This window comes from Rhipicephalus microplus, unplaced genomic scaffold (genome assembly GCF_043290135.1).
Source record: "Rhipicephalus microplus isolate Deutch F79 unplaced genomic scaffold, USDA_Rmic scaffold_23, whole genome shotgun sequence".
Lineage (NCBI taxonomy): Eukaryota > Metazoa > Arthropoda > Arachnida > Ixodida > Ixodidae > Rhipicephalus > Rhipicephalus microplus.
In genome coordinates, this window is record NW_027464596.1 from 7,682,247 (window position 1) to 7,700,388 (window position 18,142).

General features: G+C 45.9%; 1 protein-coding gene across 1 annotated transcript in view; it reads left to right on the plus strand.

Annotated features, from left to right (window-relative positions):
- LOC119170255 (uncharacterized) overlaps nucleotides 1-11,000 on the plus strand; it is a 56,879-nt gene extending 45,879 nt beyond the window's left edge. The window contains exons 9-11 of the mRNA XM_075884105.1: nucleotides 982-1,106; nucleotides 10,477-10,602; nucleotides 10,829-11,000. Coding sequence (XP_075740220.1) covers nucleotides 982-1,106; nucleotides 10,477-10,602; nucleotides 10,829-10,842 — 265 coding nt within the window. The 3' untranslated portion in view covers nucleotides 10,843-11,000. The remainder of the gene's footprint in view (nucleotides 1-981; nucleotides 1,107-10,476; nucleotides 10,603-10,828) is intronic.
- Nucleotides 11,001-18,142: the final 7,142 nt, after the last annotated feature.

Genomic DNA, 18,142 nt, shown 5'->3' on the forward strand with positions numbered 1-18,142 from the left:
TGCAATTCAGAAATGAACCATTTTCATTTGTTTACTAGGACCTCAGTTTTGCCCATATTTGAATAACACGACTGTAAAAGTGGATCTCGACCAACATATATGTAGAAACCTTTCATTTATTGTTCGGTATATTAAGCTGTAACCGCGTCCTAGCAAGCCACGACCTGCATGTTGCAGAGATGCTGAGCAATTCATAGTGTTGCTTTTGCGGCGGAAATGTCGCTGCTAGGCACAGCCGCTGGGTCCAGTGACGATTAGGATGCGTCAGACGATGCCACGCGCTCTCTTGCGAAACGTAACTGGAGAATCGTGCTGGTCTCGATGCGAGCCGTGCAAGAAATCACTGGGTGGTACTGCCAGTAAACTCTTGTCCTGGAGGATGCTGCCAGTTGCGCACGATGGTGGCTGCCATGATGACCCGTTAAAAGCTGTGAAGACCTCGTGGCCAAGACGCTCAACGACAAACGGTGCTTTCAAACGCACTTGGTAGCTTTGTCGCTAATGCTGAGCGAGCAAACGGCGGCGCCATCAATACTCTTTTTTTTTACTTTTCTGAAGTATTTACTCCTAGACGTTGAAAAGAAGCGAGTGCAACGCAAATTGACCATACTTTGATGTCGCCTAATAAAAGTATCTTGCTGATGAAGTATGCATATTCTTCCTTGTTTTTTAAGTCTTCTTTTCGTGAATGCAATATTTGCATGATAGGTTTCGCTTTCTGGTTCTCATGAAAAACGCATCGACGATATTCCACTGTCTTGATCAACAGCTGCTATACGGAAGCAACCTATTTTAGGACGTGTCCAGTTCATGCCCGTAGGAAGAAAGCACGCGTACTTTTTGAACAAGCGGTCGAGCCATTCTATATTGAAGTGTGCACTGACACTTCCAGTGTTATGAAACGCTTTTTTCGTCTTTAAAGGTAAGACTAGGCGCTTTCTTCAGGCGTCTTATTGAGCCTTCTTGATTCGCGCGTTGCAGTGCAGCAGTTCGACCCGCAAGAAAAATAAATACATCCAGCTGCCCAACATGCCCAACCCCAAAAGCAACTTCACCGCAGCAATCCTGGAAGGCGCTATATATCTACGTCATCGGGGGCTTCAATGGTAAGACTGCTGAACGAATTCGTAGGATGGCCTGTTTATATTAGATAACACTCGTAAACGTCAAGCTCTAGTGGACACTTTATCTTCGTCATATGGAGAGGAAGTTCCGGTGACTGCCTCTGAGGTAATGAAATCATCAATTCGTGCACCATCATGATTTCGATTTATATAATCCTTTATTCCTCATCCTCTGATCGGGTCGCCCGCGCGGCGCCTACTACAGCTACATCGACAACGACGACGACGGCGCAGTGTAGAATGAAGCTGCTTTGACGTAGTGACCCATGTCAGAAAGGCAGTATACTAAATGTGTCATCTTCATCACACCAAAGAAAAAAATCACATCATATCCACGGAAAGCATGATGATGAGTGGGGCGAAGCGTCAACTCGTGATTTTCTTCTCGCTTCCGTCGGTCCGTGCGTCCATCTGTGTGACCGTTCGTGCGTCCATCCGTCCATCTGTGCGTCCGTTTGTGCGTCCGTCCGTTTGTGCATCCGTCCATGCGTCCATTCGTGTGTGCGTCCATTGGTGCGTCCGTCCGTGCATCCATTCATCCGTCCATCTATTCATTCGTGCGTCCGCCCGTTCGTCCATCTATCCGTGCGTTCGTTCGTGCATCTAGTGAACACTCCAAGTACCGTCATTTCACATCTTTTCATCGTATATTCAGCATATAAAAGTACCGCCATCCTGCGGACATTTCAAGGAGCAAATGAGAAGTGGCACTGGCGCACTTTCTTACGGCCTGCGCTTCGTGTCTACGTCCCACCTTTCCCCGCCTCTAGTTTATGGATATGTACTAGTTCACTATACTCATGATACTGTGGCCCAACCCTCGCCAAACCTTGCTAAAATCAAGGACGTTCCGCTCAGCGAGCTTAACGTAGCAACCCTTTTCGGTCAGATAGTGCTCATGGTGCGTCCTTCTGATATTGTTTTTTTTTCTGTAAAGCTCAAATTCAAGGCCAATTTTATTTAACAAATACTTGTCTCGGTAAGTTGTCCCATCAGAAATAATGTTACGGGTAACGTATTTAATAAATTAAATACGATGCACTGTGCTCGGCGAACAAGATGGCGACAGTTCATCAACAACCAGCCACCAACGTCGTCTTTCTCTTTCTTCCAGACAGGCTGTGCCGGCGGTTGCGTATCATAACCCCCCGGCGGTAGAAGCACCGTCTCGGTGCTTGAGCAACTCGGATGCGGTAGAAGGAGGGTGATAGGGCTTGAGTCGAGCTATGTGCACGATGTCACTTGAAGGTGACGATGATGACGTTGAATCGGCTGGAACGATCTCGTATGTAACGTCAGTCACCTGGCGAACGACGCGGTATGGTCCAGTGTAGCGTGACAGCAGTTTTTCAGAAAGCCCTACACGCCGAGTGGGGGACCCGAGGAGGACAAGGGAACCTGGTGAAAAGTGCACGTTTCGATGATGGGAATCGTAGAGCTGTCTTTGGTGCTCCTGTGAAGCCTGCAGGCGGCTGCGGGCGAGTTGGCGTGCGTGGTCGGCTCGCGCGATGGCTTCGCCGGCATACTCCGTGACCGAGGGCAGCAAGGTGTCAAATTGTAGGGCGGGTTCTCGGCCGTATAGAAGATAGAATGGTGAATAGCCGGCAGTGTCATGACGTGACGAATTATATGCGAACGTCACAAATGGCAAATGAACGTCCCAGTCCTGGTGGTTGGCCGCTACGTATTTAGAAAGCATGTCGGTTATGGTGCGGTTGAGGCGCTCCGTAAGACCGTTCGTTTGCGGATGGTACGAAGTGGCAAACTTGTGCTTGGCAGAGCAAGAGCGCAGGATTTCTTCAACGACAGCTGATAGGAAGGTGCGGCCCCGGTCAGTGAGAAGTTGGCGTGGAGCTCCGTGTACTAAAATAATATCATATACCAGAAAGTCCGCCACATCGGTTGCGCAACTCGTCGGAATTGCTCGTGTGATAGCGTACCGTGTCGCATAGTCAGTGGCGACAGCGATCCATTTGTTGCCTGAGCTGGAGATCGGGAATGGGCCAAGCAGGTCGAGGCCAACTCGAAAAAAAGGTTCAAAGGGAATGTCGATCGGCTGAAGGAATCCAGCTGGTAGCGAAGATGGCTTTTTGCGGCGCTGGCAGGGTTCACAAGCAGCGACGTAGCGTCGAACAGAGCGGGCAAGACCAGGCCAAAAGAAACGACGACGTACACGGTCGTATGTGAGAGAGACACCCAAGTGGCCCGCCAAAGGAGCGTCATGAAGTTGGTTGAGAACAGTCGCACGAAGATGTGCTGGTATGACGGGGAGCAAGTCATGGCCATATGGATCGAGGTTACGGCGATACAGGATGCCGTCTTTTACCAGGAACATTTGTAGAGATGCGTCGCGAGGCCTTGACTCAAGCTTGCCAATGATGGTTCGCAGGGAAGCATCCAGGCGTTGTTCGTGGCCAAGGTTGAGTAGCTGCATCACAGACAGAAGGTCTGGAAAGGTGTCAGTATGGGCAGCCTCTTCCACAGGGTAGTGTGATAAGCAATCAGCATCTTGGTGTGACCGCCCTGTTTTGTACGTTACGGTGAACGTGTATTCTTGTAATCGTAGGGACCAACGAGCGAGGCGTCCTGTGGGATCCTTGAGTGAGGCCAGCCAGCAGAGCGTGTGATGGTCGGTAACTACCCGGAATGGACGCCCGTATAAGTATGGGCGAAACTTGGCGACTGCCCACACGAGAGCGAGACACTCACGTTCCGTGATTGAATAGTTGCGCTCGGCTGTAGATAGCAGGCGGCTTGCATATGCTATAACACGGTCATGTCCGCGTTGATGTTGCATTAGCATTGCTCCGATGCCATGCCCACTAGCGTCAGTGTGAACCTCGGTTGGAGCTGATGGATCGAAATGGGCTAAAATCGGCGGTGTTGTAAGGAGCGCCGTGAGCTGGGAAAAAGATGAGGCTTGATCAGCGCCCCAGAAAAACGGGGTGTCCTTCTTCAGGAGGTTTGTGAGTGGGCGTGCAATGATGGCGAAGTCCTTAACAAACCGTCGAAAGTAGGAGCACAAGCCCACAAAACTGCGAACGTCCTTTGTGGACTTCGGAACAGGAAAGTTCATGACGGCGCGAATTTTCTCGGGATCCGGGCGGACTCCTGCGGCATCGACGATGTGGCCAAGTACGGTTATTTGACGACGAGCAAAGTGGCATTTCGACGAGTTCAGTTGAAGTCCGGCTCGACAAAAAACTTCAAGAATCGCCGATAAACGCTTGAGATGGGAGTCGAATGTGGGCGAGAAAACGATAACGTCGTCTAAATAACATAAGCAGGTTGACCATTTAAACCCTTGGAGCAACGAGTCCATCATTCTTTCGAATGTGGCCGGCGCATTACAGAGACCAAAGGGCATAACTTTGAAGTGATAAAGTCCGTCAGGAGTGACGAATGCGGTCTTCTCACGGTCCATCTCATCCACAGCGATCTGCCAATAGCCAGATCGAAGGTCGATAGTGGAAAAATACGTAGCACCGTAAAGGCAGTCTAAGGCATCGTCGATTCTAGGCAACAGATAAACATCTTTCTTCGTAATTTTGTTGAGATGCCTATAATCTACCCAAAAGCGCCATGTTCCATCCTTCTTTCTGATCAGGACGACAGGAGAAGCCCAGGGGCTACAAGAGGGTTCGATTATGTCTTTTGCAAGCATCTTTTCGACTTCCCGTTGTATGACGGTGCGCTCAGATGCGGAAACACGGTATGGACGTCGGTGAATGGGACTCGCGTCACCAGTATTGATGCGATGAGTAACAACACTCGTTCGGCTTAAAGCCGTGCTGGTGAAGTCGAAAATGTCACTATAGGACTCCAGGACGTGACGAAGGGCTTCCGCTTGATCAAGAGCGAGGTCTGATGGTACCATGTGGTCAACGTCGACGCCCGATGAACGTGATAGAGTTGGTTCATTGTCTGAGGTGCAGCAATCATCCACTCCGAAGGGTTCAACCGTATGGTCTTGTAGAGCAGTAATTTCGGCCAGGGAGATACCTTGTGGAAGAATTTGGGCAGTGAGGGCGAAATTGACAATAGGAAGGCATGTGCGGTTTTCAACGATTGTCAAAATGGTGTGCGGAACAGCGACGCCATGCGTAAGCATCACGGCATGAATTGGTGCCACCATGTATTCACCGTCAGGTACAGGTGGTGTAGAGAAGAGGTCGATATGTGTGACACAGTTAGGCGGAAGGCGTGCGAAATCAATGCAGCAAAGGCGACTTTGGGGTGGGTTGGTCAGATCAGAAAGTAGAGGCATTTCAAGGTCAAGACAGCCGGCTGAACAATCTATAAGGGCCGAGTGAGCGGTGAGAAAATCCATGCCTAGAATTACTTCATGAGGACAATTTTCTATAACGATGAAAAGAACAGCAGTGCTTCTATCGGCGATAGTCACACGGGCAGAGCACATGCCGATAATCGCGGCAGTTACCCCGTCGGCGACTCGAATGGCTCGGTTCAAGGCGGGTGTGACAACTTTCTTTAGCGGCGACGAAGAGCAGCACTCATTATGGACACATGCGCGCCAGTATCGATCAACGCGCGCACAGGTACATTGTCTAAAGTAACGTTCAACAGATTCCGGGTGGTCGGTAATGTTACACGAGGATTTCTTGCAGAGGTCGTCGTCAATGCAGCTTCACCTCCAGAAGCTGCACTGCCTAGTTTTCCAGTCGGGGGCGCTGCGAATAGGTCGGAGAGGCAGGACGGCGTTGCGGGGGCGAACGAGATTGACGGCGAGCAGGGGATGGCGAGCGGGCGTAGCGAGGTCTCGTCAGAGGTGCGGCAGGATCAGAGGATGTGGTCGGCATAGGGGAACCAAAATCAAATGTTGAGGATGACTGGTGGTCAGAAGTGGCTTGGGTAGGAGGCCCATAGCGTGCCGGCGGAGCCCAGTGATTGCGGCAGTGGCGAGCAATATGACCGACACGTCGGCAGTTGAAGCATATGGGCTTGTCGTCCAGTGTACGCCATTCGGACAAATTGCGTTGTCGAGAGTAGTTGGAACCATATCGAGGAGCGGATGGACGACGATAAAAAGGCTCGGCAGAGTGGACTGGTTGAATGGGGTGTAGGCCGACGTTCGATAATTCTTGACGAACGACGGCTTGTATCAGTGAGATAGTGGTCGGTGAAGGATCAGACGTTGGAAATGGAGTAGCTACTGGTTGGGCTGCCTCGACCTCACGACGAATGATGCGGGTGAGGTTGTCACATCGGGGAACTGGGTGGACGGAGTCATCATACGAGGAAGTAGCAGCTGTGTTCGGCAGGCGCGTGATGCCGTGGGTGACGCGGCGGGCTTTAGCCTGTTCTAGACGGCGGCATTCTGTCAGGATCGTGTCGATGGTCGTGACATTATTAAAAACCAGCAGGTTGAAGGCATCGTCAGCAATCCCTTTGAGGACATGGTTAACTTTTTCTTCTTCTGACATGCGCTGATCGACCTTGTTACAAAGCGCCAAGACGTCAAGAATGTATGACACGTACGATTCAGTAGTCGTCTGGGCGCGAGTGGCGAGAGTCTTTTTGGCAGCGAGCTGACGACCAGATGAATCGCCGAAAAGATCACGGATCTTCGATTTGAAAAGATCCCAACTTGTGATTTCGGCTTCGTTGGTTTCGAACCATGTCCGCGGCGTGCCGTCGAGGTAGAACACAACATTGGCCAGCATGAGCGTGGGATCCCAGCGCTGGGTAGCACTGACTCGCTCGTACCGGTGCAGCCAGGAGTCAACGTCGATGGTGCCGTCAGCGGAGAAAGTTCCAGGATCCCGCAGGGGTGGCGGAGTGACGTAGGTTGTCGATTTGGATGGAGAGACCGGTGGGGATGAGGCACTGGCAGTTGAAGTAGCCGAAGAGTCCCCGGTGTTGCGACCGCTGCGCGTCTCCATCGAGGTACGGGAGTCGTCCACCTCCACCAATAATGTTACGGGTGACGTATTTAATAAATTAAATACGATGCACTGTGCTCGGCGAACAAGATGGCGACAGTTCATCAACAACCAGCCACCAACGTCATCTTTCTCTTTCTTCCAGACAGGCTGTGCCGGCGGTTGCGTATCAATATGACGTTCTGCGCAAGAAGATAAGTGTTGCGTGATATAAGGCACCATCTGGCGTGAAGAAACGAATGTTTTTTTTTTTAGAACTGAGAGCTACTGATCGGTGACAGCACCGTGCCGCTTAAGCGAAGCTTAGAAAACATCCGCTTTTTCGTTGATAGGGTCAGAATATGAGTGCAGCGTAATATACATTGTGGTCGATACGTATCTATTCATTTTTCTAAATAAAGAAACACATACTTTTGTATTGGTGTTGCGTCTATATTACGCATAATATTTACTTTTTGAATCTTCAGAAGTGTTAACACAGCTACCAGATTATTATGGATGGACTTTCAGCATGGGGCTAAACTTGACCGGGTTGCTGAATCGCTAGGCCGACGCCAACAGACAGACAGATCACAATTTTCGCATGGGGTAGTCCCACAAAGACGACAGTTTTAAACGTTGAGGACTCAAACGTCTATCCCAGCAATACTTGATGCCTACAGCTCTGTGGCTGATAATTCTGGCTACTTCTTGACCATTGCAGCCGAGGCAGGGACGAATATCGCTTGAGTCTCTGCGAGAGCGGAATGCCGTACCTGGCGGACGCTTCACTACATTGCTCAAGATAAGAGTGGAGCCACGATAAGGCATGACGATATCTTCATCATGTGTCGAATTTGAACGCTCGCGTCTACATGCCCATGCGAGACGTTGAAGGCTGGCTGGGAGCGCCAGCGTACTGCCGAAGAATGCACAAAGCCACTACAACGCAGGGAAGTGTATCGCTACCCTAAGATGCGTGACATAACTCAGTGCAATGAGTAGGGCCTTTGCATTTACAAATCATGAGAGTTGAGTTGCCTGCATTATTTTGGTTCATCATTATTTTCTCTGATTGGAGTACCGCTTCCCCCAATGGGCCAATTTGAGGACGTGCGCATTTCAGCTTAGCACCGTGATATCATTCCAATAGATGGGTGTCAGCAAGGGAGTACAAAAGGGCACCTGCCCTTCTAGGTGGCATTGATTTGCCCCCTCGAGCCTGACCAGCACTTGTCCTAACTCAAGCTACAGCAGTGCCCTCCCCAGGTGATCGCGATGCAGCACTGGTTTGCACCCCCCCACCATTAAAAAGCCCAGCCGACAACCATGGCTCGAGGGCTTTCCTTATCAGCCAGCAATATTTAGCGCGCCACTGCAAGGTGCTGCTCTAATGCGTCCCTTGAATTTCACTGCAGGGGCCCAACTAAGCCCTTCATCACTGAAATGGATAGTTGTTCCCCATTTTGACATTTAGTCATCACCTGTGAAACATTATTAGCCGAACATTTCGAATGGGTAAGGGATTGGGATTAAAATAGACGAGGTTGTCATCGCGCAACGTATTTCTACATTTTAGATCTTTGTACATGATGGCTAGACAAACACGCGCGTTTCGTTTTGGTAACAATCCAACATTTTCGGGTGCTCAAAACTTCATCAAGACTGACTCAAAGATAGTGCAAACAATGGTCACTTCCGGTTTGTCACATCTCTACGTCTTTTTGTAAAGTTTTGCATTACCCAAAATGTTGCGTTATGGCTTGCTTCACAGTGTACTTGATCAGTGGACCTTCGACGCAACGTAACCCAGCACGAAAGATTAGATTGCGATCAATTACCTTAACAGGGCCACGTAATTAATAAAACAATGTTGAATGGGCACTAAAGACAACTATAGAGGTCCATAAACCTCGTAGTGTTACAATTGTGCTTATTTTGAAATAAAATCACAGTTTAGTGCTTCGCATTGCGTTATCACACTTCAAATTAGCCGTCTTGAGCAAAACCTTCACGTCACTGTTGCCATGCACAACGTTGCCCTGCTTTACTGCGATGCCGCTGACACTAGTAGCAACAGAAGGAAAGCTTTGAGAGCCACAGCAGCAACAACGGCCATTGAACAATTTCCTGCCATTGACTGACTCCAAGATGGCAGACGTGCTTGGTTCATCTGGACCCCACTAGGCGGCATGACCTGTATAATTCAACCAGGCGAAACTTCACATTATGAACCACTCCCGCCATTCCCCATACAAACGTCTGGGGTTTATTTTTTGCATAAAATAAACAAACAAACAAGCAGCAATTTATTACGTGTCTTGATGCACGAAAGGTTCATTATTTAGTGCAGCTGGTTTGATTGCTAGTGAATGTTTGTAGGCTGTCTCCGACGTAAACGGGATCATTTTGCTAATGCCATACTGCTGCGCGTGTGTCCTTGTGCATTTGCCCTAATGTTTACCTTAATTTGAAGGTAAATAGGGCACTGCTGTTGATAATGTTGTCGTTTTAGATGGTGTCATGCATTGCGCTTTCACTCTCACGTAAAGTGCTATTCACTTTAGTGTTCCTTTAAGCGCGGTGCTAACCGTTTAAGCGTCAAGGTTTTGAGCGTGAAGCTGCCGTTAATAAAATATGGCTTACGTACGTTCGCTGTCTGAAATAAATATATTAAAACCTGGTAGCCAAATAATGCTCAGCTTAAATAACTTATGCATAGTGGCAATTAACAATTTCATTTTGCCCTTAAACTTGCTATTTTAAATTGAGATCAGGCCCTGCACTCATAAAAACTTACTAAGCCAGGAAGGTTCGTGTGACAATATTTCTTACAGTCGCAATGCGGAACCAGTGGGTAAACGCACGTGTGATAGAGAATGTCTGTGAATTCGGTCCATGGTTAAAGCGAGGGTCACTGGTGGCAGCAGCCAAGCTGGGGCTTAAATCATGTCTTGCCCAAGTTCAGTGAATATTCTTATTCCAGTCTAAGTGAAGTAAGGGCTCCTTTAATAACATGCAAGTCCTTGCGTAATTCACATTGCGGGCCTTTGCTTTGGCTCTGTATTATTACCGTACCTGATCACATGTGCACTTCTCCGGTAATCGCGATTGTCAAACTCACAATGCCAAAACGACAGGAAATCCTGCCGATAAACTAGAGCTCACTTATAGGTACCACGACAAAGAAAAAGCAGTAGTAAAAGGTAGACAATGAGCTTCAGGGATGACGTTTGCAAGCTCGCTGGAATAACTCGGATTCGTCCGGTGCAATGCAGGGTTTTTTAGGGATCACACCAGCTGATAATATTAATATGGCGTAGTGGAGGGCTCGGCTCATTCTTAACATCTGGAGTTTTTTAACGTGCACTTACATTGCACAGTACACGCCGCTCTACCATTTCGGCTCCACCTTCGGCACACCTTCTGACAATCACATTTGTCTCTCTACCCACCCCCCACCCTAACAGGAACGACGATCGTGTCACTCGTGGAGAGGTATGACATTGAATCCCACAAATGGTTCATGGTGCCTGAGATGCCCACCAGAATGAGTGCATGCTCAGCGGCGGTCACTGAGGATGTCGCCAACCCCGGTAAGTATTGTCAACTTCACAGCCTGTAATCGCCGTCATTATTGTTGAGACCTATAGGGGTTACCTAATAACGAACAGATCCGCATGCACGAAACTGCGTGACTTTGGATCGCACCACGCGCTCCAAACACCTCCAATGAAGTGCGACCACCCCGTTCGCAACCATCATGGTGGTTGGCTAAACCGTGTGATTTACGTATTGTGCTTTTTTTTTTCTTCCCTGCAGACGCCTGGATATAGACATCCACTGTTATCGCCTGTGCGGAGCGAACGAGCACGCTGATGTCGGACGGCCAGCCAAGGGTTGACTATCGTCTTAAAAAGAACGCAAGCTGCTGTTGGTCGACGAGCCAAAAGCGAATGAAGAATGGCGCTGGAAAGGCGCCGAATAAATTAAAAAAATGAATAATAAAATTGCACACACAATCTCCGGGAGTCACTGAAATGATGCATAGGTGTTTATTATAGTGAGCAGAAATGCCATTGAAAATTTTTAAAACGTGGAGACGTGGTTGTAAAACTATCCTTGAGAACATTGTGAGATGACGAACGGGTGACTAAACTCAGTTACAACTTAAGAAAAAAATTTGGCAGATCCCATGTACTTTAGGAATCTCTCTTATGCGAAGCATGTGTGAGGCATGTGACTGTGGTGTAGTTTATTGAGTGAAACGTTACGAAATCGCGCTAAAGATGTGTACAAATGTCGTACGCAAATATCAAGCACTCGCATTTTTGTTGTTGCGCAACGATGCCAACAGCAACATGGGTGTTGAATATTGTGTAGAAGCTCAGCAAGCTAACCAGGAATCAATAAAAGAGCGGATTTGAATAGAAGCGAAATAAAAGATGGGCTCGTCGTATATAGCACTAACACCTAGGCAATGCTTCGTCAATGGTGATCTTGTCGCACAGACGCTTGATACGTCGACTTCACGACGAATCAAAATGATGTTGAGAAAAGGACGAGCCGTCGTCCCCACGGCGAAGCCCCCCGTCGACCTCTTCTTTATTCCTATATTCTGATCTGATCTTATCCCATTGATGATAGTACCACTCATCGTCTTCTACACAATATTTTACATCCTCCACGCCCCGACAGTGGTGAGTGACGACGGAGAACACTAATACAAGGTTTCTAAGTACACACGCTTTTTTTTTCATGAGTTCTTGTATCAAGTCCGAGTCCCTTCATGCAGGTCAGTCAGAATGTTTACCGGTGCTTTGTCTTCAAGCAGTGCTTCCGACGTTCGTTCCACTCTCGTATCTTTAAACGTGTCCTACTTGATGGACCTGTGTGGTCCACGAGCAGTTTTCGTTCGTATAAAAATTGATGATGCTGACTTTTACACGAGGGTCTGCAGGAGCTATATCTGAGAGGTTTTCTCGAGTTTTTCGTCTTGTCTGAAGTCGCCATAGAATGATCGGTTTTCTTTCTTCGCCTTACTCTGGGCACTCCCGATTTTGAGTTTGACACTGTCTTGGTATTTTTTCCTTTTAAACAAAATAAAACACATGATCTGCCTTTCTTTCAACCCTAACGTATGCAGATTTGTCGAACAGCGTAGGCTACGATCAGTATAACGGGCTTCCTTTAACGACCTCGTGGTCTTCGTTCCATTTTTTTTCGAGTGACTAGCTGGCCTTGTTTGGCTTTCTGCAGAAGATTGTACGCATTCTTGTGAAGATGGATTAGGATGGCAACCTATCGTCCTCAGCGGGCACTAATCATCAAGATCTAGTGAGTCGTTTTTTTAGATATTCAAATGCTTTTTTTTATTTCCCTTCATGCAGGTCTCTTCAACCAGGTACACCTGAGTAGCTATCTTATCGTTCACTTCGTAGGCGCGGCAGGTTGACTAGACTTCTTAAGTCATGAAAGGGGTTTCTAGCCTCTGAATACTTCTATGTCTTCTATGATACTTCTATAGCTATCTTTCTTGAGTGCTGCAATATTGCTTTTCTGATGCCACAGATCGAAACACGAAAGGGTAAGAAGAGGGAACCATCAATCAAGTGACTTATTGACACGAATCAAGCAGAAGAACGAGCTTTTTCATAAATTTCTTGCTACTGGGTATATTAAAACACTGCGTGAATTCAAGTGATTCCGTAACAAGCTGAATGATGACATAAGAAACGCTAAACTTGACTGTTACGAAGCCATTGTACCAGCAGAAATATAGAAGCAAGTAAATTCTTTAACTGGAATAACAGTTACATCAAGTACACCTAAACAAGTAAAATATTGTGATATAATTCTAGAGGGCACAGAATTGGAAATTAACCAATACTTAGTAAATGTGGCTGTTAGTGACGAAAAGACAAAGCAATATGAAAATGAGGGAAATAAATCCATGAAATCTCTCCTACTACTCGAAGATTTACCAGATAAAGTTCACCGATATATGAAATAATTAAAGACGACTACTGTACGGAATGATGTTTCAGGAACTAAATATTTTTGGGAGAAAAAAAGAAATGCCACCGTTCTATTGAAATCCGTGGAACTGTAACGCGTTACGTCTACGACGAAATGCCAGGGGGAACGGCGTTCTTTCTGCAAACGCTCCACAACAAGCAACGGTTGCGCGCACGTATGCAGCACACCACGCAGAACCGTGTGGATGGCCGATCACGTCGAGTACGAAAATGTACCACTCGTCTCTCATAGAACTACGCTGCATCCTGATTTTCACTGCAAGACGCTGCCGGAGATGCAAGGAAGCGCCGAGACCGACCACGTGCGGAAGGGACAATTTGTTTTTTACTGCACAGCTGCTAAGCTTCAAGTTTGCCGTCTGTCGCATAAAGAACATTATCATCATCATGAACAAGCACTCTTCATCTTCTCCATCTTCTGTTTGCCCCACCGTGGTGGCCTAGTGACTAAGGTACCCTGCTGCTGACCCTTAGGTCGCGGGTTTGAATCCCGGCTGGGCGGCTGCATTTTTGATGGAAGAGAAATTCCTGTAGGCCCGTGTGCTCATATTTGGGTGCACCTCAGGTGGTCGCAATTTTCGAAGCTCTCCACTACGACGTCTCTCATAATCATGTGGTTGTTTTGGGAAGTTAGGCCTCACATATCATCAACATCCATCTTCTGCTTCGCCCTCAAAACACGTGCACTGACTTGGCCGGCGTGGGATGCAATAACTGCAATGGCCGAGATAACGACTGAAATGAGAGCGAAAAGAAGGAATACAAATAAAAAAAACATATTCTTGACGAGAAAAAGTCTTGGTGAGGTGAGATTTCACACCGCATATCCACGATTCGAGGGCGTGCGTGTTAGCCACTTGGCTATCTAGTTTTTTTTAAATGGCAGTTGTTTTTCATGACCGTAACATTTTGAAAAATTCAATACATACAGAGAATCGATATGTTTACAATGTTCATATAGTGGCCCAACGACGAACACTCAGCACTATAGAGTCAGCATTCACCTAAGCGATTATGTCAAATAACAATGATTTTTTAATCATGCATTACAACAACGGCTTGGATGTATAAGCACTCCACCAATGCAAATACCATTCTAGCTGACTAAGTTTGCTCGTATATATGCCTTAGCTCAGTGATCATCCTAATTAAGTAGGATGTAGGAGAACTTATTGGCTACGCGTTTCTCTACAGCATGTGCGCGTTAGCAGAGCACAGCACAGCTTAATATAGCAATGGGTTGGGTGAGGGCAGTGAGGGGGGAAGGTGGAAAAAGAGCGACAGAGAGAGTGGGAAAGAGAAACAGGAAGAAATAGAGAGAAAGCTTTATGAAGAAAGAATAGAAGAATAGAATAAAACAGAGACAACATTACTCAGAAATGTGTTGACCGACTGCGAACAGAAAACTTCACTAATTTTAAATGCATTTTCTGGACATTATTTTTTACAAACACTAAAATATTCAATCAGCGCTCATTAAACGCTTCGCTGTTGTCCCTTTCTATGCAGGTTTCTGTGAAATACATTTAATGATATAGGTGCATGGGTGAAGATTTCCATCGGAATAACTGAAGAGCAGTATCTTGACTGCACCTTTGAAGAACGACATGGAAGGTGCCCCATGTGAGGGACTTAATCTTGACTAGCACGCAACTGCAGCTGCCAGTTAGAAATCAACTGTACAGTATTTATTTATTTATTTATTCACATACCTTTCATTCTTCTTATCGGAGCATTGTGTAGGGGAAGGGGGCGATACATGGTTAGCTATGACTTGAAATAAATACAGAAAATATTAAATCTAAGCTATGCATTGATTGATTGATTGATGTGTGGGGTTTAACGTCCCAAAACCACCATATGTATATGAGAGACGCCGTAGTGGAGGTCTCCGGAAATTTAAACCACCTGGGGCTCCTTAACGTTCGCCCAAATCTGAGCACGTGGGCCTAAAGCATTTTCGCCTCCATCGAAAATCTAGCCGCCGTAGATAGCTAGGATTCAATCCCGCGACTTGCGGGTCAGCAGCCGAGTACCTTAGCCACTACACCACGGCGGCGGGGCAACAAGCTATGCATTCTGAAACGTGCACTGATATACTGCAATGCAATCGAGTGCCAGAAAAGGAACAGTAATATCCAGGTAAAAAAAATATAGAAAACGCATGTGCGAAGCGAGTAAGAAAACGAACTGTATTAAGATAAACAGCCGTCGATGGAAAAACAAAGCGAATATTGGTAACGTCTACAATGCCCGGTGGTCTCTAACGATTCGACTTGGAGCGTTTATTTGGATTCTTTTTGTATAAGCTGCTGTCAGCGATGTCAAATTCGTATGATATATGTGGCTTGATATGACTTCATTTTATTGAGGATTAAACAAAACTACATTTTGTATAAATAAGTCAAGTGTAACGACACGTTTAAATTTTATAAATTTAACTGTAATGCGTTCTTTTGGCATTACAGAAACTTATAACGGGAATCCGTTCCAAAATTTGGAAGGGACGAGGAACGAGCTTTTGTTCTTGTTCTAGATGGAACGTGTACAACTCTGTTAAGTCTGTCGGATCTGTACTTTAGCCCTGTATTATCACATCTCATTGGCTATTTCATTATTACTGGAAGCTTCCCAAAAGAACTTGAGGTGGCCAAACTCACACCCATTCATTAAGGTGGCAACACAAGTGAATTAACTAACTAGCGTACAATATCCGAGTTACCTGTCTTCTAAAAAATAGAAAAAATGTATAAATACACACCTTACAAAATATCTTGAGAAATATGTTATCTTATCGCCACATCAATATGCCTTTCGCAAAAATAAGGCCACAGAAAAGACACTAATTATCGTAAAAAGTCGTATAATCGAGAACATTGGATGTAAAATGTGCACGTTAGGTGTCTTTTTGGCTTGCGTAAAGCATTCGATTCGGTTGACAATGAAATCTTACGGCTGAAATGAAGCCGCGATGAAATTCGCGGAGTAGTAACCGACCTATTTAAAAGCTACTTGTAATCAAGACATCAATTTGTTAGCATATAAAGACCGAATATTTAAACATATAGAAAGGAGTTCCACGGGGCTGCATATGAGGCCCCGTGCTTTTTTTTCTTTTGCATATAAATGATATTACAGAGGTTCAGTACACACCCGAAATGAAAATGTTCGCCGGGGACACAGGTATATTTCTTCATATACAGGCTCCACCATTGGCGAAGCAAAAGCTTCAACCAATCTATACTTCTCGAAACTGTCAGGTTGGCTGACAAAAACTGACTAAAATTCAACACACAAGACACTAAATTTATTATGTTAAGACCTATTACCAAGCTGATCAATGATAGTATGGTGATTTCAGTCAGCGACTAGCGACTATATCAAGTCAGTGAACCAAAATTCCTTGGAATCTGGATTCACGAACACATCTCATGGAAACCTCATGTAAGTAGTCTTTTAACAGATCTAGCTCGTTCAGTATAGTGCTCGAGTAATATCACTTCCCTCCTACCCTCATTGTTATTTAAATCACTGTACTATAGCTTCGTCTACTCCGAACTTTTAAATGGAATGTTGTTATGGCGTACGCTAACTAAGGCCAATTACGAATACAGAAGCATGTGCTTCGTATAATAAAAAAATATGAACGTCGTCCCAAGGACGTAGACAGTCAACCGCCTTTACTTTAACATGAAATTCCCCATGTTTGAAAAGTTTATAATCATAAGGTAATTCAAGGTATTCATAAATAGAAACTACAGCATTCCTACCCACGCCCTGTATCAATAAAATATGCCTTCAAAAACACACTTGGTCTTTCATCAGTTGTTGCGTATGGAATGTTACTGCGGCACTAGGGTTACTCACGATATACATTTTGGCCGAACGTTTGCTTGAACTCTGTCGATTTCGTTTGTTTCCGCTAAAAAATTGCAAGATTGATCAAGATTGATGCTTAACCAGGGCACTGCCTGTGAGGAATTTCAATATATATATATATATATATATATATATATATATATATATATATATATATATATATATATATATATATATATATATATATATATATATATATATATATATATATATATATTGGCGAACCAATAAAGTTGTTACTAACCAATTGGCGAATGGCATACGCGTTGCACATTGACAAGACACTTGTGATCCTCAGACAGGTTGACAAAAAAAGTTTCCTGCAAGCACCAGCGTTACATGGGTGACGCGATGACATTCTTTTAATCGCTGCAAGTTATTTAGTTTACAGTGGCATGTTGAAAAACGCAGAAAAAATTGGCTGATTCTACATACAGTGGGAACCGATCATATGTGAAGCACGAATGAGGAAGGTTAACATGTCAGTCGAAAATCAGCACAACGTGTCGAGGTGGATGTAAATAATGTCATACATGACTACCATGTCATGATTATTGTGTTAGTACTCTACATGTGGTATATATTGTCTGTCCATGTTCTGCATGCCGCCATCAAGTGAATCAATTCCAGGTGACGTTGTTAATTTGCCGCGAAACTATTGTGTTCACAAATTTATTGTTGCGGAAGGAGAATTCAAAATAATAGCCGGCATAGAGCATCAGCACAACTAAGTTGAAGTTTGTAAGTTCCAATCTTCGCTGCATAAGACAATTATGCCGTCACTTTTGCATGCACAGGAGTACCTAATAAAGTGTGTGGAAGGACGAACGTCTGCACACCCACTTTGTAAGATCAATGCACATGTTATATTCTGCCGTTTCGGCAGAGTTTAGGTAGGCACCAGAACTTACCGATGCCGTCACAACTAAAGCCTCCAAAATGATTGATTGATATGGGGGGTTTACCGTCCCAAAACCACCATATGATTATAAGAGACGCCGTAGTGGAGGGCTCCGGAAATTTCGACCACCTGGGGTTCTTTAACGTGCACCTAAATCTGCGCACACGGGCCTACAACATTTCCGCCTTAATTGGAAATGCAGCCGCCACTGCCAGGATTCAAACCCGCGACCTGCGGGCCAGCAGCCGAGTACCTTAGCCACTAGACCACCGCGGCGCAGCAAGCCTCCAATATCAAGAGTCGTTCCACGGGTTTTCT